At 43.6% G+C, this 24,650-nt stretch overlaps 1 protein-coding gene across 1 annotated transcript in view; it reads right to left on the reverse strand.

The window, feature by feature from the left end:
* The window catches only part of gad2 (glutamate decarboxylase 2), an 82,215-nt gene extending 73,074 nt beyond the window's left edge, over positions 1-9,141 (reverse strand). Inside the window, exon 1 of the mRNA XM_078227689.1 lies at positions 9,063-9,141. Coding sequence (XP_078083815.1) covers positions 9,063-9,141 — 79 coding nt within the window. The remainder of the gene's footprint in view (positions 1-9,062) is intronic.
* Positions 9,142-24,650: the final 15,509 nt, after the last annotated feature.

Raw genomic sequence — 24,650 nt, forward strand, 5'->3', positions numbered from 1 at the left:
TGTCAGGTTTACTGATGGAACCCGAGGTCCCGGTTCACCGTGCTCCTTTGAATGTTACAATCGAATCATGTACTTAATCTTTAATAAGGAACATAAATCATTGTCCACATGCTCCAGGTTATTTCTCTCTTTCACTAACAACCAATCTCTGCCCATTGATGAATGCAGAAACTGCAAGCAGGTAAGGACTATTCTAACCTATTCTAAAACAAAGGAATAAATGGGATAAACAATTGTGTTCATTTCAGTCACTACATTGGATCAGGATCAGGATAGGCCATTCAGCCCCTCCAGGCCATTCCACCAATTCAATCAGATCATTGCTGACCTGTACCTCAAAGGGATCCATATCCCTTTCTGTTTATGTAAGCCTACTTGTGACGCTAATAAAATAAACTTTAAACTTTACCGTTATCCATTAAGAGGGAGCTGTGAACAAATCTCTATGGAAGTACGCATGATTATCTAGCTGAGGGGAGTGATTTCCAGAAATCTAGATAAGGTAAGGTTGACCATTCCCTTTGTGGAGTTGTGACACTTTGCCCCATCTCCAAAACAGGCGAACGTTAATAAAAATTGGACAGGCAATAAACAAAAGAATTTTAAAAAGGCAGTAAATTTAAACACATTGGTTGGAATTTCACCGTCCCGCCCGCCATGGGAATCGCAGCGGGCGAGGGGCGGATCATGGAAAGGTCTGTTGATCTCGGGCTGGATTTTACGGCTTTAGGACGAGTGAGGCTGTAAAATCCCACCCATGGTGTATATTTAACATTTTATGAATTCCATTATTTCCCTGCTGCATGTTTCCACCATGCTGAGGGTTAAACGATCTGATCAATGTGATTAATTAGTCTGTGAACTGGGACTAATGCTTTGTTTCTGAGGTGGTGGCTGCATCTCAGAAAACCTGGGAAACAGCGAATGAATTAACTGGGAAGCAGGAGACTGTCCTCTTGTCTTTTGAAATCTTTTTTCTTCCTGCTCTTTCCTTTCTCCATGATATATAGCACCACAAACTTTGAGGACTGCCGGAACTCAGTCAACCAAGACAACGGAGCCTGAATGTCACTCAAGACTAGGATTCGACCACATAACCGTACAGATTACAATCTGATACTTTACAGATAATGCTAGCAGGCCTGCAGAGAGAATGCTCTTGATAAATAGCCTTTCGCTGGAGTAGATAATATGATTTTCACTCTACCATGAATTCAGGTCATGAGTTCAAGGAATGAGTGATACACCAATTCAAAAAGCCCTGTGCGATGGGTTATACTAATTCTCGCTGGGTTGCTGCAGTCACACAGTTCCTATCTGCTTTTCCCATGTAACATCCATTTCAAAAGTAGTCCTACATTATTATGGTTTCAAGGAAACCAGTGTGAAATGTTTGTGATAATTATTGCACATACTTTATATGTAAATCAAACTGTACAGGTAATACTTAGACAAAAATTGCACTAAAAGTAATCTAGATTATTCTTTGGCACTCGACATGCCAGAGTTGTGAATTCACGGCCTGAAATTTACCCTCGGGTGCACCTGAAGTCGAAGTGGGCAGGAGTGGATGTGAAACCCGCTCGAGATCACATTGTTAACACGATGTTACGTTTGGTGGCTAATTAAGGCCCACCCAGTGTGCAACGAGTCTGCCGGGAGGGTCGCTGTGTGGCGAGGGCTGGGAACATGTTGGGCACCATGTCCAAATAGGACAAGGCAATGAGGTTTAAAAGCAGAGGAGGCAGCACCCTGAAGGCTGCCAGCTGTTTTGGGGGAGGCCGAGGCGCTGTGTGGTTGATGACCAAGAACCTTACTGCTGTCCAGGAATGTCATAGTAATGACTTTAATCAGGCAATTGAGGTTGGCCTGTTAGAATATAAACTCCCTGATTAAGGGCCAAATTGATAGGGCAGCACGGTGGCACAAGGGCGGCACGGTGGCACAGTGGTTAACACTGCTGCCTCACAGCACCAGGGACTCAGGTTTGATTCCCGGCTTGGGTCACTGTCTGTGCATTCTCCCCATGTCTGCTTGGGTTTCCTCCAGGTGCTCCGGTTTCCTCCCACAGTCCAAAGACGTGCTGGTTAGGTGGATTGGCCATGCTAAATTCTCCCTCAGTGTACCCGAATAGGCGTCAGAGTGTGGCGACTGAGGACTTTCACAGTAACTTCATTGCAGTGTTAATGTAAGCCTACTTGTGACACTGATAAATAAACTTTTCAATCAGGGAGCCTCTTGCTTTGTACTAAACTAGGCATGTCAGTTCCTCTGGGACTCCTAGTGTAGATTGCTAACTGAAAGCACGCTGTATGCTGCTGTCAGACTTGTAAATAAAGGGATTTTGGTGAAAGGACTTCTGCCTCCAAGGACTTATTATACATAGAAACATAGAAATAGGAGCAGGAGGAGGCCTTTTGGCCATTCGAGCTTGCTCCGCTATTCAGTATGATCATGGCTGATCATCCAACTCAGTAGCTTGATCCCACCTCCCCATTTCTTTTGATTCCTTTTGCCCCGAGTGCTATTGAACTCCTTCTTGAAACTAAACGATATTTTGGCCTCAACTGGTTTCTGTGATAGTGAATTCCATAGCTTACCAATCTCTGGGTGAAGAAATCTCTCCTCATTTCTGTCCTAAAGGATTTACCCCTTATTCTTAGACTATGACCTCTGGTTTGGACTCCCCTGCCATCAGGAACATCCTTCCTGCATCTACCCTTCTAGTCCCATCTTATAAGTTTCTATGAGATTCCTCCCCATCATTCTTCTGAATGCCAGAGAATATAATCCTAACCAACTCAACCTCTCCAAATACATCAGTCCTGCCATCCCAGGGAATCAGTCTGGTAAATGCAAAATAGTGCGGAAGCTGGAATCTGAATTCTGGAAGCTGCTCTATTCTCTCTCCACAGATGCTGCCTGACCTGCTGAGTTTTTCCAGCATTTTCTGTTTTTGTGTCAGTCTGGTAAATCTTTGCTGTATTCCCTCTTTATCAAGAACATACTTCCTCAGATAAGGAGGCCACAGGTATGGCCTCACCAAGGCCCTGTACAATTGGAGACGTCCCTGCTCCGTACTCAAACACTCTCACTATGAAGGCCAACATACCCTTTGCCTTCCTTACCAACCTCTGCACCTGAATGCTTCTCTTCAGCAACTGGTGTACGAGGACACCCAGGCCTTGTTGCATATTCTCCTCTCTCAATTCATAGCCATTCAGGTAATAATCTGCCTTTCTGTTTTTGATACCAAAGTGGATAACCTCGCATTTATCCACATTATATTACATCTGCCACGCAGTTACCCACTCATTCAACTTGACAAATCACACTAAAGCACCTCTGCATCCTTCTCACAGCTCCCCATCCATCCAGCTTTGTGTCATCTGCAAATTTGGAGATATTACATTTAATTCCATTCTCTAAATCATGAATATATAATGAATAGCTGGGGTCCTGGCACTGATCGCTGTAGTACCCCAATAGTCACCGCCCACTATTTGGAAAAAGAATTGGGGGGGATGATTCTCCTCGACCGCTGCACTGCTCGAATAGCGCAGCGAGTGGGAGACATGAGCCTGTAGTGGGATTTGCGAGTCTCCCAGGTAATGTTTTTCAATGTAATCAGCCTCACGCCAGAAATGAGCATGAGGCTGATTACCATTTTGAAATCTGAATTTCCCACCAGCAGGGGTTAAAGCTGGTCCCCAAAAAGAGGGACCAGGCGTGATCACCCCACTGGTGGGGACAGAGGCCATTGAGGCCCCCCAGAAGGTCTGAGGCAGGGGGGGGTGTCCCTTGGGCAGTGCCAGCCTGGCACCCTGGCACTGCCAGCCTGGCACCCTGGCACCTCCTGTTGGGGACTCAATGGCCCCTGTTCCCACCAGTGGGGTGATCATGCCTGGTCCCCCTTGACCAGCTTCAACCCCTGCTGGGACTCTGGCACTGCCCACTGGGCACCCTGGCACTGCCCATCAGGCAGCAGGAAATGCCAAGGGGGTGGGGCCAGAGGCAGCAAGGTCTACTAGGGAGCAGGGCCAATCAGTGGTGGTGGTGGTGGGTGGGACCCGTTGCACACTCTCCAACGGGATCAGTGGGGGAGGGAGGAAGGAAGGAGGTGATCGGGGCTGCACATGGGGGGAGATCAGGGCTGGACATGGGGAAGATTGGGGCTGGACATGGGGAGGATTGGGGCTGGACATGGGGAGGATTGGGGCTGCACATGGGGAGGTCAGGGCTGGCCATTGGAGGGAGTTGGGTAGGCCGGCAATTGGTGGGGGGGGGGAGCAGGTGAGGGCTATGTGAAGCCAGTGATCAGTTGGGGGGGGGCGGGCGGCGGTAAAAGAAATTGGGAGGCAGGCAATCATCAGGTCTGATGAAGGGTCATCTAGACTTCAAACGTTGACCCTATTCTCTCCTGCTGTCAGGCCTGCTGAGATTTTCCAGCATTTTCTGTTTTTGTTTCAGATTTCAGCACCCGCAGTATTTTACTTTTATCCATGTATTTAGTTGGTCAGCCATGTCTTTTTCCCATTATGAATTCCATATTTCTGACTGCAGGGGATCTACATTTGTCTTGACCAATCTTTTTCTCTTGACATACGTATAGAAGGTTTTACAGTCAGTTTTTATGTTTCCTTCAAGCTTACTCTCGTACTCTATTTTCTCTTTCTTCATCTACCTCTTGGTCCTACTCTGCTGAATTCTAAACTGTTCCCAATCCTCAGGTCTGTTAATTTTTCTGGCCAATTTGTATGAGTCTTCCTTGAATCTAATGCTACCTCCAATTTCCCTTGTAGGCCATGGTTTGGCCACCTTTCCCGGTAAACGTCTCCAGTAACATTCCCCATCCACCATTGCCAACTCGCATCTCATACCATTAGAGTTTCCTTTATTAAGATTCAGGACCCCAGTCTCAGAATCAACTCCGTCACTCTCCACATCAATGAAAAGATCTAGCATGTTAAGGTTGCTTATCCCCAAGGGGTCTTGCACAACTAGGTTGTCAATTATTCATTTTTCATTACACAATGGGCAGGATTTGAGACTACTCTTGCGTCCGACATTGACTGTTGGGTGGGGGGAATGAGGTTCGTTGTTTGGGGGGTGCCGGCATTGACTGTTTTAGATGGGGAAAGGGATTTGTGCCAGATTTACTGCTGGGGGTTAGGGTGGGAAAAATGCTGGCTCTGATCAGGGGAGGGGGTAGGGGTCTGCCAGCTCCAATTGGGCAAAAGGGGGAGGCAGTGAATGCTGGCTTCAGTTGGTGAGGGGGCAGGGCGGTGGGGGGGGGGGGGGGGGGGGTGATGGGCAGGTGCGGGGAGGGATTGTGTTGTAAGATCTATAGAGAAAACCAACATGCTGTTCAAAGGGCATCCCAATCAAAGCAAAAACATAGTGCCTGATCTTAGTGCAGCCGGGCTTTGCCGCATGTTGAGGCCTTGCTCCCCTACATGGTGGCACGAAACATGCCCAGATTTCTTTTGTGGCAGTGTTGTAAGATCTGAAGAGAAAACCAACTTGCCATTTTTCTCTCGGAATCAACACTCGGCTATTTTTGGTAAGATTTCCCTCAATACCCAGTCTAGGATGACCTGTTCTCTAGTTGGTTATTCAATATTGGTCCAGAAAACCATCCCTTACACATTCCAGGATTTCCTCCTCTACGGTTTTCTGACTAATTTGATTTGCCCAATTTATATGCAGATTAAAGTCACCCATAAACACAGATGTGCCTTTATTCCATACATCTCACACTTCCTGTTTAATGCCATTTGCAACGTCACCACTACAGTTTGGGGGTTTATATACAACTCCCATGAACGTTTCTTGCCCCTCAGTGTTTCTTAGCTTGACTCAAACAGATTTCACATCATCGGAGTTAATATCTTTCCTTACTATTGTGTCAATTTTGTCTTTAACCAGCAATGCCTTTTCCTTATGATCTGTCCTTCCTAAATACTGAATACCCCTGGAAATTCAGTTCCCATCCCTGGTCACCCTGCAGCCATGTCTCAGTAATCCCAATGATGTCATACCCGTTTACATGAATTTGCATGATTAATTCATTCACTTTATTGTGAATGCTTCGCGCATTAAGATGCAAAACATTAAGGCTTGTCTTTTTATCATTACTTGTCCCATTGCCACTACTTTTCACTGTAGCCCTGTTTGATTCTGGTCCTTGATTTCTCTGCCCATCACTTTTCTTATTCCCCTACTGTCTTTTGTTCTTATCCTTGACTTCCCCTCCTCAGACTCCTTGTTTAGGTTTCCACCCCCCTGCCATTTTAGTTTCATCAACGCCAGGGGGCCATGGAAAGTGGGAGGGAAAGTTGGGTGGGCCACACCCACCTCCCCCCCCCCCCCCCTCTCATTTTACAGTCTGCGCTGGCGCAGGAGGCCAGCGCCAAACTCAACATCCTGATGCCCAGGGACGGGAAGAGAAGGCTGTCCCACCTGTGTAAGAAGGCCTGGACTGAGGTGGCTGCTGAGGTCAACAGGCACAATGTTGTGCAGCGCACCTGGTTGCAGAGCTACAGAAGGTTCAACGATGTCCTGCAGTTGGCAAGGGTAAGTGCGGAGACGGCATGGACCTGTGCAGAGAGGTGTGGTCGAGTGTCTGTTCCTCTGTGTTCGGGGGTCTGAGTGTGTATGTCAACTGGCATTGAAGCCTACCCTGCCAAGGCTGGGCTGTCAGCACAATAGGCCACAGTGTGTTGGAGGGGGGAGGAGTGCCACAGTGAAATGGCCCAATAAATGCCCATGTGGGGGGGAAGGGTATCTGGAATCAACATTAAGGAAGATGGAACACGGATGAGCATTTCTATTGTCCCCTGTCAGGAGAAAACAAATCACAATAACGTGGATGCATGGCCAAACTGATGGGGGAGTCCCCAATCTGCTGATCCTGAATAGGAGCGAGAGTGGTGCTCTGGACTGCCACCAGCCGGCTTGCTATCCTGCTCCTGGTCTGATGGGGGTCTGTTATGAACGTAAGTGTGTATGTCTCAGATACATCTACCGTGGGTACTGGTGAGTTCACGCACCCCTCACATCAGAAAGTGAACTGTCCCAGTCAGCGTACCCATTGAAGCTCAAATGCAGATATCACCTTGCAGGATCTCTCCAATGTCTCGGCAGGCCATCTAGCGTATATAGTGATGATGGTGATTGAATTCACTGATCTTGTGCTTTCCTAGCTGAAGGTTAATTGGATCAATGCATCACTTGCTTTCCTGCATCTCTGAATGTTCCTATTGTCCACCTTGGAGTCCTCATCCTGTGCGTTCCCAGGCTAATCCTCCAACCCTTCACTGGAGTCATCTTTCCTGGCCTGTTGTCCTGCCTTGCTCTCCTCAGCCCCCACTGCATTCCCCGCCTTGTCAGAGCTAGATTGTGCAGAGTGCAACATGCAACATCTATGAGGCGCACACGCTACGGCAGATACTGCAATGCTCCCTGGATCAGCCAAGGCAGTGGAAGCACATCTTCAGCAATCTGATGGTCCTCACCACCACCACTCCTGTGGAGGCATGACTCCTATTGTATCTTTCCGTGGGTGACAGAGTGGGCTCATCAGCCATCTCTTCAAGGGATAGCCCTTGTCGCCCAAGAGCCATCCATCCAAATTTTCAGGAGCCATGAACAGCCTTGGCGCCTCTAAGTGCCTCAAATTGTGTGAATCGTGTGATCTCCCTGGGTACCAGGCACAGACTTGTAGAATGTGTATCCTCTGTACATTCATTGAGTACATTCATTGAGAACCCCTTCCATTTGATGAAAGTTCCAGCTCTCCTGCTAGCGCCCTGATGGGAAAAGAATGCAATCCAGACACCCTGGACTCAGGGGAACCCAGCCATTGCCACGAAGCCTCATGCTCTCTCTGCCTGATTGCCCTCATCTGTTTGGTAGTTGATGAATGTATGGATGTATCGAAAGATGACATCAGTCTCTAACCTGATACAACTGTACGAGGCTGATTGAGAGATGCTGCACAGATCTCCCACTGAGCTCTGAAAAGAACAGGAGGCGTACATGTTGAGGGCAACTGTGACCTTCTGCACCATTGGCATTGTTTCAATTCCGCCCACCCAGGGAATTTCAGAATATATTGGCTGGAATTCTCCGGTCGTTGACGCCGGCAGGATTCCCCGGTCCTGGCAGCAGCACATCCCTGCTCGTGGGTTTCCTGCCAGCGAGGGCTGATGTTAATGGGAATTCTCATTGACAGCGGTGGGACCAGAGAATCCTGCTGCTAGCAAACAACATGCCACCTCCTGTCAGCAGGAAATACGCAGCTGGGAGGCTGGAGAATCTCACCCATTATGTCTCAATGTCATGTTACTGTGTCCTGGGGAGGTGTAGTCTCCTGCAGCACTGGACCTCAGGTACACTGCCTTCATACCGTAGCCACGGGGTAGGGGTCACCTCCTGCCTTGGCCTCCTGGTGACCCTGCACCAACTGAGCCCGTGTCTCTCCTCTTACAGATCTCTCCCTGGGCTCACCTGGTCTCCTCTCCCTCCTGCCCTTCTCTCGCCCTTCAGAGAAAGTCCCACCAGCAGAGTAAGCTATCCCCATTGGAGCAGATACAGAGAACCAGTGTCCTCCAATCCTGAGGAAAACCTTCCAGGGAAGTCCTGAAATGCTGAGCGTCATGCGTCAAATAGTAAACAATAAATAGGAAACTCAAAGAAAACGCTATACTCCCACAGCTATGACCTCTATTACAGAGAAGCTACTGGTGCTCCGGGGGAATTTTATCCTGTCCTTGGATGAGGAAATGAAAAGAATGTAATGAGCGCCCACCCATTTTGCCCATGCGATGATTTACAAAATGCACAGGCAACATAAAATCCCTGTTGATTGGACTTTTAATGGTCTTTAATTGTCGGCAGCAGCACATTCCATTTGCAGCCACGCTCCCGACCTTGAAATCGCGCGCATGCCCAATGACATCAGGAAACATACCCGGTGTCTCATGCGATTGAACGCACATCTGGGGTTGGGCGCATGCCCCGTCCAGCCAGACAAAGTTCTGGCCCATTAAATTTCTTACCTGTTTTCACAGCGTATTTTAGTGTTGTTCTGCAAGTCACCAAAAGGTCTTCCAAAGTATTTGGTTGTTCATCCAGCATCCAGTTAAATCCTTCGAGGAGCTCGTCGGGGTAGTGGAAATCTATCACTTTTGTTGATCTATCAAATGTTTTCAAAATGTATTCAAGTAGAATGTCCAAAACTTGCTCCAAGAAAGTGAAAGTTACTCCTTCCCCATTGCATGCTGGCAGGAGGTCTGTACAGAGAGATAGAAAAAGATAACGAACAAAGAAAAGATTAGTTGTATTTCCACTTTTTCCTTTGTCCTTGCAGACTGCTTCCCAACACAGATCCTGAGGAGAATAAACAACAGCCCCAGTCCCCTCCACAACTGGTATCACTGACCGTCCATTATCTGCCAGCAGGAGATGATATCTGACTGGGCTGGAACTAATTATATCAATCGGTTTCCTCATGTGAGGAGGTCTGGCTGAGATCTGACAAAACGCTGATGTTGAATGATGCACCACTCTCAAATCTAACCTCATAACTATCCAGTTAGGAGTCAAATATCCACTTACTTGAATGACCATATTGAGCAATGTTCAACACTGAACCGACCACACATCTGTTCCCAAAACAGCTATTTATGCAATGATATAAATTAAATCAAATTTGAGAGATAGATAAATGGAAGATTGAGCTTAGAAATGGTTGTTGCTGATATCAGCAGATAAGTGTGCAGGTACCTGTTATTACAACACAGTCATTAATTCATTGAATTTAAATTTTCATTGCATTTTCAAATAGAGCAATAAAGGGAAAGTTGTACAGATGCATTTGCCCTATTAATGTTGCCAAATCATTACTATATTTCAAATCTAAACATAATGCAGTGGAAAGAAACATAGTCGTACTTAGAGAGAATTTATTGGAGCTTTGGGCATATTGCCAGAAAATAGAGTTAATGAAGTATAACTTAAGGTGACAAAATGCAGCATCAAAGCCTTGCCAGCCTCAAATGGACGGCACGGTAGCACAGTGGTTAGCACTGCTGCTTCACAGTGCCAGGGACCCGGGTTCGATTCCCGGCTTGAGTCACTGTCTGTGTGGAGTTTACACATCCTCCCCATGTCTGCGTGGGTTTCCTCCAGGTGCTCCGATTTCCTCCCACATTCTGAAAGACGTGCTGGTTAGGTGCATTGACCCGAACAGGAGCCGGACTGTGGCGACAAGGGGAATTTCACAGTAACTTCATTGCAGTGTTAATGTAAGCCTTGTGACTAATAAATAAAAAACAAAAAAAAAAAAAAAATGCTTTCCGTCTGGCTGGGAATTGTGGTAATTGCATTGAAATGTGAAATGCTGTTCATTAGAATGTGACATACACTCGAGGAAAATAGAGATTGTGGAAATCCAGAGCCAACAATCTGAGCACTTATGCTAGAATCGTGTCTATCGAGAACTATTGAGTCCTGTGAACCTCTTGGAGCAAGTAGATGTTCTTTAATCTGCCTTAAAATAGTGGGTACCTGCACCACTAAGGGAAAAAAATAGAGTTTTCATCAAAGAGTTCCTTGGAGGAAGGGCCTTTGGGTCTCCCGGAAACCAAATTCTGACTGCCCACCTTTTTGTAAGAGAGCTGTTTTTAAAAAGTAAAGTTAAAGTTTATTTATTAGTCACAAGTAGGCTTACATTAACACTGCAATGAAGCTACTGTGAAAATCCCCTAATCACCACACTCCAGCGCCTGTTCGGGTACACTGAGGGAGAATTTAGCATGGCCAATGCGTCTAACCAGCACGTCTTTCAGACTGTGGGAGGAAACCGGACCACCCAGAGGAAACCTACGCACACATGGGGAGAACGTGCAGACTCCACACAGACAGTGACCCAAGCTGGGAATCAAACTCGGGTCCCTGGCGCTGGTGAGGCAGCAGTGCTAATCACTGTGCCACCGTGCCACCCCAAGACCTGCAGAGGAAGTCTTCCACCTTGTTTCTTGGAGACCTGGGTTGAAGTCTGAGATGAGGCCCATTTCTGTTCCTTTGTGGAAGTATAACTGGCATCATCAGAGATAATTTCACTGCCATATACCTGTTCCCAATAAAAACATAGTGTGCAGAAACTGACAATGGATCACCACCTGCCTCCGCTGAAGTGGGATTTTGATAGACCCAGAGTGTGAAACCCAGAGTGTGCAGATTAGACCAGATAAGAGCCCGTCTAAGATTGTTGGTTTTGTTTGGATGGTCAGTGTATATCTTTGAAGAGGTACTGTACCTCCTTGGGAGAGGTAAGGCACGCTCTGGAATATGTAAGGGACCCTATATGATAGGTAATGCACATTTTGGGTGAGATAAGGCACCTGTTGAGAGAGGTAAGGCACTTTTACGATTGTTAAAAGTAAACGTGGTTGTGCGTAAAAACTGCATAAACATATGTCAAAGCTGTCAAAGAACTGTCATGCTGTCAAAGAACTGTCAAAGCTGTCAAAAAAAGGTTAAACTGTCAAAAAATTGTCAAAGCTGTCAAGGCTGTTGAAGAACTGTCAAACTGTCAAAGAATTATCAAAGTTGCCAAAGAACTGTCAAAGAATTCTAGGCAAGTTGCCATGGAGAGGGTACGAGCAAAGGGTGGTGGGTGGGGGTCATTGGTTGGCATGAGTTGGCATTAGGTTGGCATAGCAGCTATGATTGGGGTATGAGAACATAGAAATATAAAAATAGGAACTATTTCTATGTTCTCCATTATAAATTCCTTTGTTTCTGACATTTGTCTTCACCAATCTTTTCCTCTTCCTATGGGTGCATGAGAGGCCTGGGTGGGTAAAGGGGCATAGTCTGGGGCATGGGAGGATGTGAGGGGGCAAAGGGTGGATAGAGGGGTATGGGTCAGCATAGGGGATATGAGGGGCCAGAGGAGGGTGGATGGCATAGTTGTGGCATGGGGAGAGTATGGGGGTGAGGGCTGGAGAGTTGTTTTTTGTTTCAGTCTTTTGATAAATTTAATTCAATGAAGTGCCGGAACACAGAAGTACTCCTTCCGCCAAGCACTCAGACCCGACAGCCTTTGCATTCATTTGGTGGGCCAATCTCTAATCCAGCCCATGACTGAAAAACAAAGCTGCGGGCTGCCATTTTCAAAGTTCAGGTTTGATGAGCCAGAAAATACCCCGTCTCTGTGCACCTGAACCAGGAGGGAAAATCTGGGCCGAGATTCCCTCCATGTGTTTATTTAACAGAGGTGCTAACTTTGGTTTGATTGTTGCCTTCTTATTTCACACTACGGGGGGCAGTGTAAGGAATGTATGAAATCTTACTTTTTTTGCTATTTGATCATTTTCATTCTGTGCTCTCAACAAAATATCAAATCCACTAATATCATTGAAATGTTCCCAAGTTGTTGGTATGTGGCAGTTCCTCAGAACTTACATTATCTCAATAGCAAAGTCATGGTAATTGCATGATTTTATCAGTGCGATAAATGCAACATATCAAGGAGTTCCTAGGTAGCTTTTAGCAATGTTAACGAGTTCTAGTTTGGAGTAAGGTTGTGCAACTATTTTATTATTGGCTTGGCTCAGTTAGTGCTGGTATTTCTTCAAGTTGGAAGACTGAAGGTTTAAGCTCCAGTTTAGGATTAGTGCTCAGGCAACAGTGAAATTGATGAAATCTCTACCTTTCAAATAAAAACTTAAATCTTAAAACTTAAAACTTTATCTAGTCTTAGGATAAGGAGTAGCAAATTTAAAACAGAGTTGAGCAGAAACTATTTCTCCCAGAGGATTGTGAATCTGTGGAATTTGCTACCCCAGAGTGCAGTGGATGCTGGGGCAGTGAGTAGATTTAAGGAGGAGTTAGACAGATTTTTAATTGGTAATGGGTTGAAGGATTATGGGGAGAAGGCAGGAAAATGGGAATGAGGAGCATATCAGCCATGATCGAATAGCAGAGCAGACGCGATGGGCTGAATGGCCTAATTCTGCTCCTATATCTTATTAGCTTATGAACTTAAACCAAGGTCTATCTGGAGGTTAAGGTGGGTTCTAAAGATTTAACATACTTTTTACACAAGAATAATTTGCCCGAATTGTTATTGATATTCAAAAACAGCCCATTTGTCTGTCACAGATGATTAATGGTACCAGGAACAAATTTCGGCACCTTATTTTTGTTAGGATTCCATTTAGTATCCTATCTAATACCAAGCCCCGCATTCTTTTTTCACCCCATCATCTCCAACCTCCATTGTTTTCCTGTGTTCTTCAGAAGTGCATTTGACCAAGCTTATCAATGTTCGTGGCTTTGGAAGGCCAATCTAAATATGCATGTCCAGGATTTCTGAGGTTCCTAGCCTCGAGACTGATGGACCTCCATTGCTGTCTACACACGGACCCAAACCTTGCATTGTTACCTGGGTGAACACTAGGCATTTCTAGATCCCCCATGATCTGTCAATTATCCCAATCAATCCCTCTCACTTAAATTTGGCATGTCCACTATGACTTTCACCAATTTTTACAGATGCACCCATAGAAATCATCCTTTCTGGATGCATCACAGCTTGGTTTGGCTCCAGACCGTAGGAAACTACAAAGAGTTGTGAACGTAACCCAGTCTATGATGCAAACCAGCCTCCCATCCATTGATTCTGTCTACACTTCCCGCTGCCTCGGAAAAGCAGCCAACATAATAAAGGACCCCACACATCCAGGACGTACTCTCTTGCAACCTTTTCTGTTAAGAAAAATATAAAAAAGTCTGAGGTCATGTACCAACCGACTCAAGAACAGCCTCTTCCCTGCTGCCATCAGACTTTTGAATGGACCTACCATATATTAAGTTGATTTTCCTCTACACCCTAGCTATGACTGTAACACTATATTCTGCACCCTCTCCTTTCCTTCTCCCCTACGTACTCTATGAACAGAATGCTTTGTCTGTATTGCGCGCAAGAAACAATACTTTCTACTGAATATGCTGAATATTCACTTGACAATAATAAATCAAATCAAATCAAAACAGACCTAGTGGGGCCAAGAATTTTCTAGCCAATTGTTGATCTGAGCTTTGCAGCAAATATGAGCACGGCACAGACACACACCAAATTTAACGAGTCAGTAAGTTATAATAGCAAATGGTAGAGCTATATGATGATTGAATTTGCGTCGATTTATTTTTCTCCTTTGACTTTTTTTAAGGCTCTCTGCAGTAAATGAAACATTTTAATGCCCTGACTATCCTGGAACTATAACAATATTTGATTCGTACCCATTATTTAATAAAAGTGGCTGCATCTTTGAAAGAAAAGACATTAGTGAACCTTTAAGAGATTTTAACTCATGTTCTCTGCAGCTCTCACAGCCTCAGTTTTCATTGTTGCCAGCTGTCTGTAGAAGTCATTTTATTGCTACTTCAATGGCTTCAATGGGATTGTTTAATTTTACTCTGGGATTTTTTATGACACTGAATTGTTAAGAGGAAGACTGATTGGCAGGTCATGTGTTTTTGGACAGTTTTATTTCTTCCTAGTGAATTTAAGGTTTCATTTTCTGTTTGGCTGGCTGCAGTTTTAGTTTTAGAAGGGACATCAAACTAAAAAGAAGTGTTTCTCTCTCTCCCTGGTTTTGGAAATTCTGCTGGTTAGCTGAAAGCAAGGCGTCTTGCCTTCCTGGAGTAGAAAATCTGTTGGGTTGACCAGAGAGTCTTCCTGGTGTTCTGGGAAGCTATTCTGACTTCCAACTGTTCTGGGTGTATCCAAAAGGTTGCTAGAAGTTACAAGGCTGAGAAGTCAGGGATTCAATTCTCCAACAAATGGACCCAGTTCCAGTATCACATGAGCATTAGTCCTTGCTGTGTTAAATCTGTGGAAAGGTTTTGTCTATGGGAAGTTTTGGTTGATTGGAACATTTCAGATATATTTGTTAAGGGTTATATATTATCATGTTTGTTTTGTTTAGTTTGTAATTAATGCAAGTTATTGCTAATTTTCTTTCTATACATGTTAACTATATTCTTAAATAACCTTTGTTTGATACAACCTCCCTAGTGGTTTATTTGAATCATACCTGAAGTGAAACCTGTCATGCATACTCTAGCTAGATTCAAAGTGAAAAACTTATGATTCAGGCAGACTTCATATAAAACACTCTGGAGTTTCTGACCTGAATTATAACACTTATAAGATAGATCTTTGTTAAAACTAGGCCTGTACATTTTCATGGAGTTTAGCTCAGCTGGCTGGACAGTTGGTGATGTGGAGCAACACCAACAGCACAGGTTCAGTGCCCATACTGGCTGAGGTTATTCATGAAGGCTGCTCCTTTTCAACCTTGCCCCTCACCTGAGGTGTGATTTTTCTCAGGTTAAATCACCACCAGTCACAGCCTGTGGTTAACTGGGACTATGGTGACTTTACCGTTATTTTTCCTTCAAGTTTCTGTGTGAGAAATTGATTTGTCTAGTGCTGCTTCTAATGGCATTGTGGAAGCTCACCTTTCTAACTCAGCATTGGGCAGTGCCCTGGAGTGCTGTTCACACAGCCCATGTGGTACTCTTCATTGATAAAGGTTCACACAGTTGCACCCCAGCATTCACCTGAACACATTGAATTAGCACCATCCTGAATGGTCACATCTAAGGATTGATGTAATGCCAGGATGCCAAATGTGGATATCATGGGCATGAAATTCATTGGCCCTGGTGTTTGGAAATAGGAATTGCAATTCACGATGTGACTATGCCCATTCAGATCAAGGCGGTTAAGACACTAAATTTGCTTACCAACCTCAGCTGAATCATTTCTGCACAAATTCCTGTGCCTCCAAAGGGTAAGATGGAGTATCTGGATATTTAGTGTCAGCCCTAAGTGCCAGGGAATGTTGTTGCATGAATGATGGGTGTTTGGAGCATTGAACTCCATTCATCAATCTGTTACCCTTGTGTACAGGTGGCAAGAATTTAATTGCAGCAATCTTTCGTTCTAATTTCCCTTCAAGAAGCAACTTGCCATCATGAAAAGCAGGCAGCCTACACCATGTGGTCTACAGCAATGCTGTCAGCACCACCTACTGTGTACACAGCAACCCAGAAGCACTGTGAGGAGACAAGCACTGGAGGTGCAGGAACTTGCACAGAAGTCATTAAGATAAGTTGATCTGAACAGGTGCAGGGATATCACGAACCATGGTCCTCAAGCACAAAAATTAGGATGAATGAATTCATGTCCCCTATGAGATGAAACTGCACCTTTAAGAAATGTATTTTAATTATGTTTCTCTACAGGATGTTTCTAGCAGTCCCTGGCATTTTGTCAGAGCCGTTTTGTCTGCAACTAGTATAAATACGTGGGGCTATGGGGCTAGGGCGGAGGTGGGCCTGAGTAAGATGCTCTGTTGGAGAGTCGATGCAGACTCAATGGGCTGAATAATGTCTTTCTGCACCATAGGGATTCTATGGTTTATGTTTCAACAGAAGTGCTGATGGATGAGGGATATGGCCGGCATGGGAAGGGTTAATCTCATCAGTAGCAAATAGTTTGAGACTGACTGGATTGACAAAATAATCTTTTCATTTAGTATTGCTAGGTTATGGTTTATATGTAAAGAATTAAATTTTTGTTTGTCTAACATGGTGATATGATTCAGCCACAACGTTCAGTGGTATTCTCCAAGGTTCAGTTTTAGGTCCGTTACTATTTTCTATTCACGACTTGTGTAGGTGGCAGTATTTTTACCTTTTAGATGATGCAAAACCTGGAAAGATAGTAGATAGCGACGTGGGCTTCAGGATGACATAGTCAGCATGATGAATTGGGAAGAAATGTGATAGATGGAGTTCAATGAGGAGAAGTGTGAAATGTTGCACTTTTGGAAGATTATTGTGGAAAGATAGCACACTATAAATGGGGAGGCAATGGCCTAGAGGTATTATTGCTGGACTATTAATCCAGAAACTCAGCTAATATTCTTGGGGCCTGGGTTTGAATCCTGTCACGGCAGATGGTGGAATTTGAATTCAATATCTGGAATTAAGAATTTATTGATGACCGTGAAACCATTGTCAATTGTTGGAAAAACCCAACTGGTTCACTAATGTCCTTTAGGGAAAGAAATCTGCCGTCCTTACCTGGTCTAGCCTACATGTGACTCCAGAGCCACAGAAATGTGGTTGACTCTCAACTGTCCTCAGGCAACTAGGGATGGGCAATAAATGCTGGCCAGCCAGTGACTCCCATGTTCCACGGATGAATAAAAAAAATTGGAAAATGTAAATGAGCAAAATGACCTGAGTGCTCATGTGTACAAATCATTAAATATAGTTGACAAGGTGATTGGAGGTAAATTAATTCTTTGAGTTTATAAATTAGGAATAGAATATAAATCACTCATTAGGCCTCAGTAATGTGGACAATTCTGAGCACTACATTTCAGAAAAGATTAAAGACCTTAGAAAAGGTACAGAGATGTTATCATGATCAAGGAACTTCAGGTATGAGGAGGGGCTGGAAGTTATGAAGAGGTTTCACCATGCTAGATGAACAAAAATTTAATTCTTTACATATAAACCCATCACCTAGCAATACTAAATGAAAAGATTATTTTGTCAATCCAGTCAATCTCAAAATATTTGCTACTGATGAGATTAACCCTTCCCATGCCGGGCATTTCTCTCATCCATCAGCACTTCTGTTGAAACATAAACCATAGAATCCCAATGGTGCAGAAAGACATTATTCGGCCCATTGAGTCTGCATCGACTCTCCAATAGAGCATCTTACTCAGGCCCACCTCCGCCCTAGCCCCATAGCCCCACGTATTTATACTAGCTGCAGACAAAACGGCTCTGACAAAATGCCAGGGACTGCTAGAAACATCCTGTAGAGAAACACTTCCTCCTTCTGTATTTGTTTATGATCCTTGAAACAGAGGATGTTAAGAGGTGATCAAACAAAGGTTTTCAACATTCTGACAGGTTCCTCTTTCAGGAAGCCTGCACACGTACCACTAGTCTGAATGTCCTCCTTCTGTGTTGTAAGTTTTTAATGTTTCTACGATTCTAGTGTCTTTAAAGTAACTAATTAATGCCTGTAGTATAAAGAGTTAATGTTAAATATGTAAATATATCATCCATGTCATCAGTGATGTAAGAACAGATGACTGCAGAAATATCTCTCTCCATTCTCTATGTGGAGCCTATATCGTATATAGCATATGGTTCAATAGAAGGTCGTTTACAAACAGCTTTGCCTCCAGGATATTCTGTATGTCTAGATCATGAGCAACCCCTCCAAGACCCACGATGATGATAAGAAAATGCTTAACTACCACTTTACAATTGTGTGCAAGGAAATTGTTTAAGCAGCTAAGTTTTTGACTGAGTGAATGAAGAAGGAAGTGGAACGTGTGATTAGACGATGGTAAGAATGTTGAGGGAGAAGACAAATAAGCAAGCTCTGTCTTTGCAATGAAAATTTGCCATACAGGATGATCAAGCAGACCTGGAAGTGGACGGGTTGCTAAGAATGAATATTAATCAGATGTAGGCCCAGATTTTCGTTCCCGAGTCGAGTAAGCAAGGACCGCAGAATTCCCCGCTCTGTGATCCCGGCCTGTAGAAATAGCTGCCAGCAGTACTGATTTTCCTTCTGGGAGCATGGATTAGAAGATGGGCCCACCACCCCTCATTCCAGGGGCCCCAACCACTGTACTGTCTTCATTAGGTTGAATGATCTTTATTAGGGTGGAGGTTCCCGGGTGTGGATGTGGACTGGGTTGAAAGTCAGCCCCTGTGCTCTGGAACTTTGTTGAATTGAACTTTTAAAAAAAATTATGGAAACAAAAAGACAGCCTTCCAGCTCTTACCTTCATGACACCCCCATCTGCTCCCCATTCCACATCCATGTCAACTTATGCCATCTGTGGCCTCTCACACCCTCTCTGACAACTCCCTACCCACCTCCTTGCCCCTCATATCCTCTATGCCAACCTATGCCCCTCTATATAACCTCATGACTCTTTAATATCCCTATATCAACTTAGTGCCAACTCATAACCCCCACCCACAACCCTTTGCCCTTACCCTTTCCATGCCAGCTCACTTAGTATCCATCATGGGAAAACCTCAGGAGTCATGCTGACATAAAATACATTTGTGTGTCTATTGATGACACTATTTTAAAAAAATGTTCAGTACATAGAAATTCCTTAAACTAATTTCTTATGAAAACAAACGTTTCCTTTTAAAACCACTTGCAGCGGTCATTAAAACTATTCACTTTTTAGACTCTCCACTGTGATAATATTAGTTTGTAAAATCAGTCATTGCAGCACAAATCCTAGAACAAAATATTTAGCACTATCTTTTGAACTCCAGACTTTTCTTTAACTTTAAAATCTAACATATTAAAATCCATTGACAGCTTTGAGGGTTCCGATGAGTTTTGACCATGCCAATGGGTTTTGGCAGTTCGTTGACAGCTTTGACAGTTCTTTGACAGCTTGACAGTTTTTTTTCACAGATTGAAAATCCTTTGATAGCTTTGACAGTTCTTTTACAGCTTGACAGTTCTTTGGCAGCTTTGACAGTTCTATGCACTTTATACACACAAGCATGTTTACTTTTAACAATCCCAAAGGGTGACTTGCCTCTCCTAAAGGGTATCTTGCCACTTCCCTGGCCCATATTCAAAGGAGTACCTTACCTTTCTTGGCTATCCAAATGAATGCACCAAGTTCAGAGCAGCTCTTACTTGGTCTAATCTGCATATGCCAGGTTTCACACTCCTGGCCGACCAAAATCCTACTTCAGTGGAGATAGTTGATTATATAAATAGCCAACTACCTCCAACTGCGTGAACCCCAGCCTGACTCCAGTCCCACCTTTGCAAAAATAGGAAATGCCTGATCAGGGACGAGACTTAGGATTTTCAGCCATTTCCACTATTTTTGCCACAGTGGAGAGCTGCTTAGGCATGGTGAAAATCTAGGCATTAGAGTTAGAATTTGCAAAGCCATATGTTAAATAACAATCAGCAGTGAGAAGAATGCATTATGCAATTGAGGAACTGACGCTTATTAATATAAATTGCAATGACATGAGAGTGTTCAGTCAATAAAAGGGACCACTTCCTTCAGTAATGCATCCTTTCTTCATGCAACTGGACAATGGCACCACAATCACTGTACTGTCTTTATTAGGTTGAACCATCTTTATTAGGTTGGAAATGAATGTTTAATTCTGTTAATCCACCTGTAATCCAATGTCAGGCATTTTTGAGAACAAACAACGTGACAGCACTGAGTTTAAAAAAAAAATTCATTTGACAGGATTTGGGCGTCACTGGCTAAGCCGGTAGTTATTGCACGTTCTTAATTGCCCTTGAGAATATGGTGGTGAGCCACCTTCTTATATCGCTGCAGTCCCTATGGTGCAGGATCACCTAATATGCACTCAGACTCGCAAGGTTAAAGAAGCAACTGACAAGTGATCAATGGCTTCATTATATCCCCCACACTAAGGATAGTGTGCTAAGGCGCGCAAAGATCAACAATCATCTCTGCAACTTGACGGGACAAGAGTTGAGAGCATTTAAGACTGCCAGGTGCTCCATGAATAATTTTGGGCCTTGGTTGAAGAACTAATCCCCCATTTATAACATTGTTCCAATGGGGAAATTGGTTCCAACTTACGACATTTTGACTTACGACATGATTTTCAGGAATCTATTAAGTCCGAGGACTGCCTGCACTACATAAAGGTCAAGGACTCGTCAAAATTAATGTTAGCAATATAGCAGTAACAATAAAAATAAAAGCTCAAAGGCAGACCAGATGGTTTCACTCCAAATGATTTAAAGAAGTAGATGATCTTAAATGTAATCTTACAAAGTTCTCTCAATTAAGGAGTCATTCTTTTAGATTGGGAAATTGTTCATGTCACTTCGCTATTTAAAACAGTGAGAAGAGATAACCAGGGAATTATAGACTAGTTATGTTGTTAGCAAATCACTAGAGTCCATTATTGAAGTTAGAGTGGCTTAGACATTTTTAGCTGACATAGAGACCATCACGGATTTGTAAAGGACTTTTTGAAGAAATGATTAATGTATTGGACAGGGGAATGTTATGGATATTATTTATATGGACTCTTAGGATCTTTTGGCTGAAGTTGAAGCTCATGAACTGAAGGTAAATTATTGACCGCTTTGAGAAATTGGCTGAGTTCCAGGAGAGAGGGAGTTGGAATAATGGGTAGGTATTCCAATTGGTACAGTGCGACTAGTGGTATTTCATGAAGTTCTATGCTGGAATCTCAATTAATCATCATATTCAGCAATGATTTAGATGACGGATATAAACCACATACAAATTTGCTGATATCGAAAAAGATAGATGGCATTTTAAGCAGTGGAGATGGGAATATAACATTACATAGAGACATTGATGGATTAAGTGAATGGGCAACAACATCGTAAGTGGATTTCAATGTGGGAAAATGTGATGTTATTCACTTTTGGCCTAACATGCATAGAACAGAGTACTTTTAAATAGTCAAAAGCTAGAAACGAAAGGGCCAGAGGCCCAAGTGCACAGATAATTATGAATAGGTACAGAAAATAATCAAAAAAGACTAATAGAATGCTGGCCTTAACATTTAGAGATTTATAAGAAGGTAGAAGTTATGTCTGACCTGCACGAGACCCTGGTTAGACCATAGCTAGAGTATTGTGAGCGATTCTGGGTGCACCGCTTCAGAAGGATGGCCTTGGGGCAGGAGTGTAGCAGGGTTGCCACAATGAATCCTGTTCTCCAGGAATTAAATTACAAGGAGAGTTTATACAAACTAGGGTTGACTCCCTTGGAATATAGACGGTTAATGGGTAATTTGATTGGAGTTATCAAAATATTAAGGGGAACAAACAGGGTAGAGTAAAAGAAAATACTTCCACTGGGTGGTGAGTCGAGAACTGGGTGGCATAATCTAAAAAATAGAGTCAGATCTTGAGGGAGCCAAATTAGGAGACATTTCTATCTGCAAAGCGGGTAGAAGTTCGGAACTCTCTTCCACAAATGGTAATAGATGCTGGATGAATTGTTCACTTTAAAACAACTTTAAATTGAGCGAGGTCATGTGATGTGAACGTGGGAACAGCTGTGTTTCTGTGAGCTCTGGCGCAACTCATCTTTTAATCCTTTCATTTATCCTGATGCACAGCCCATCAGTGCCTAATTCTGGAGTGAAAACTCCATACTATATCCCTGGAAGATTTCTGGTTAGGTTTTGGGAAAAACACGGAATAAAGTCATGAAACTCCTCGATGGAAAGAAGCAGTGGGAGGGAGCCGGGGTGGAGCTGAGCTCTCGAGATGGCGACTTGGTCAGTGAGCGAGCTCTTGACTAGACGATGTCGGAGGTGCTGTAGGTGCTGGCTGCCAATGTGATTAAGGTTATAGGTGACAGACTTGGCTTTTTGGCACAGAATTCCAGTGCTCACACTGATGAACTGCAGAGTATCGATAAGAAGCTTGATGAAGCTGAGGAAAGAATCCTTATTGTCGAGAATGCAGCTTCCTCACTTAAGGCTGACTTTCAACCCTGGAAAATCAGCTACATGGTATATCAGATATCCTGATTGATCTGGAGAGCCGGGGGCCGGAGCAGGAGTGTCCGTGCGACTGGCTTTCCAGAAGGAGGTGAGGGTGAGCTCGTAGCTACATTTTTTAAGATCTGGCTCCCACATTTTCTTAATCCCGACACGAAAGCTGGGTGTATTAATCTTGAAGGGGCAGGTTGTATCTGGTTTTGAGGCCTGACCCCTGGCCAGTAATCATGAGTATTCATAGCTTCGGTGGTGGAAGTTTAGATGAGGCTGGAAAGTGTCAGAAAGCTATCTGAATGCAGTTTACCTGCTTTATCCTGAGGGTGACATCTGATTGATCCTTAAGGCCATTCGACAATCCTACTGAGGCTTTGGCCTCTCTAAACTGCAATAATTTGGAGTCATAATCTGAGGTTCATTGCTAACCCTGGACTTTACACCTTGTTGTTACATTCTTTTTTCGATTTTGTGATTTTATTTATCATCGTTGACTGGGTGATCCAGTATATGAGCACTGAGGCGAGTTTCGCTGTTATCCTTTGAAAACCAGGGACACCCATTTGTTTATAATGGAATACATCCCTCAGCATGTTCCTTTAATTACTCCAAGCTTAAGACATAGATTTGATCCTCCTATACCCTTGTTATGCCTGAGGTGCAAGGTGGCATGGGGGACCCACCTGTATTGCTTCTGGTCCTGTGTCAAAATCGAATCCTAATGGTTTAATATTCTAAAAGAGCTTGAGAGTGTTGGGGAGTGCGCTGAGTGGGTTATATGGCACGAGGATTGTGCAATATTTATCAGTTTTTTCTTCTTATAACCCTTGCATTTATAATGGTGGTATGTACTATGTGATATCCTTTACTCTTGTTATGACTAATATGAGTAGTGCCATTGTGGGTGGGTCGTTTGGAGTCGAGGCTGTGGCTATTGCCCAATGAGTCCTCACAGCTGGCGAGGAAAATCCCCTTAGAACAATTGGCATTGCGTAGTTTCTCCCTGCATTTTTGTTATTTTTGGGGTCAAAGAATCTCTGACGGACCCCTGTAAAGGTGCAGATGGAGTATGTATCCAGGGAAAAGGCATTGGTGTCCCTGATCTAGCTGGAGATGGGGAAGTATGCTTTGGTGTGCATCCAAGCGTAGTATGAGAATATTTGGCTGATCAGCCTTTCCTATACTTGTGTCAATATCCTGTATTCTCCTTGGCTGAATACACAATGGCAATAGCTACTTTGAAAATCCTGGAATGTAAATTACGTGACTCTGTCTCTAGTATCCTGCAAGTGAGGGCATGCATCATTACGCCATGCACCCATGGCTTTATCTTGTTATTCTGTTTTCTCCCAATCTCTGAAACGTCCTTTCATTGTTTGTATATTTGGAGGTGCTGTTTGTAATGAATGATGAATAATCCGGACCAACTGCGTTGGTGCTCTCTTGTCTTGTTCTGTGTGTATTTGTGGAAAATGATTATGCTGTACTGTACCAATCCTTGAGGGTTTGTTGTGTTGTTTGTAACAATGGGAAAAATCTTTAATAAAAATATATTTTTAAAAATCAGAAATTGATTGAATTTTGCTAACCAATTATATTAGGGATATGGGACAACGGTGGTGTAGATGGAATAGGTTGTAATCAGCCTTAATCTTACAGAATGGCAGTGGAACAGGCTTGAGGGGCTAAATGGCATATGCTTGTTCCCATACTCCAACGGTATCATCAACCATGAAATTGATAAATGTAGCAGATTGACTATTGACAAACCACTTGCCCTTTGGCTAAATTGGATACTGCCAAAGGAGTTGATCATTCATTGTTGCACTTGGCTGGACATTTTTAATGAAACATATGCATCAAGGCAGCAATGAAATTCTGGCAATAATTTAGTACAATCACTTATTTGCTGTATTCAATAGTTGCTTACAGAATCTGCCACCCTGATCCAACAATGCAATCTTTAAATTTCAATCTTTATAAAATGTTTCATTGAATACTAAATTATGAGG

The sequence above is a fragment of the Mustelus asterias genome, chromosome 2, assembly GCF_964213995.1.
Source record: "Mustelus asterias chromosome 2, sMusAst1.hap1.1, whole genome shotgun sequence".
Lineage (NCBI taxonomy): Eukaryota > Metazoa > Chordata > Chondrichthyes > Carcharhiniformes > Triakidae > Mustelus > Mustelus asterias.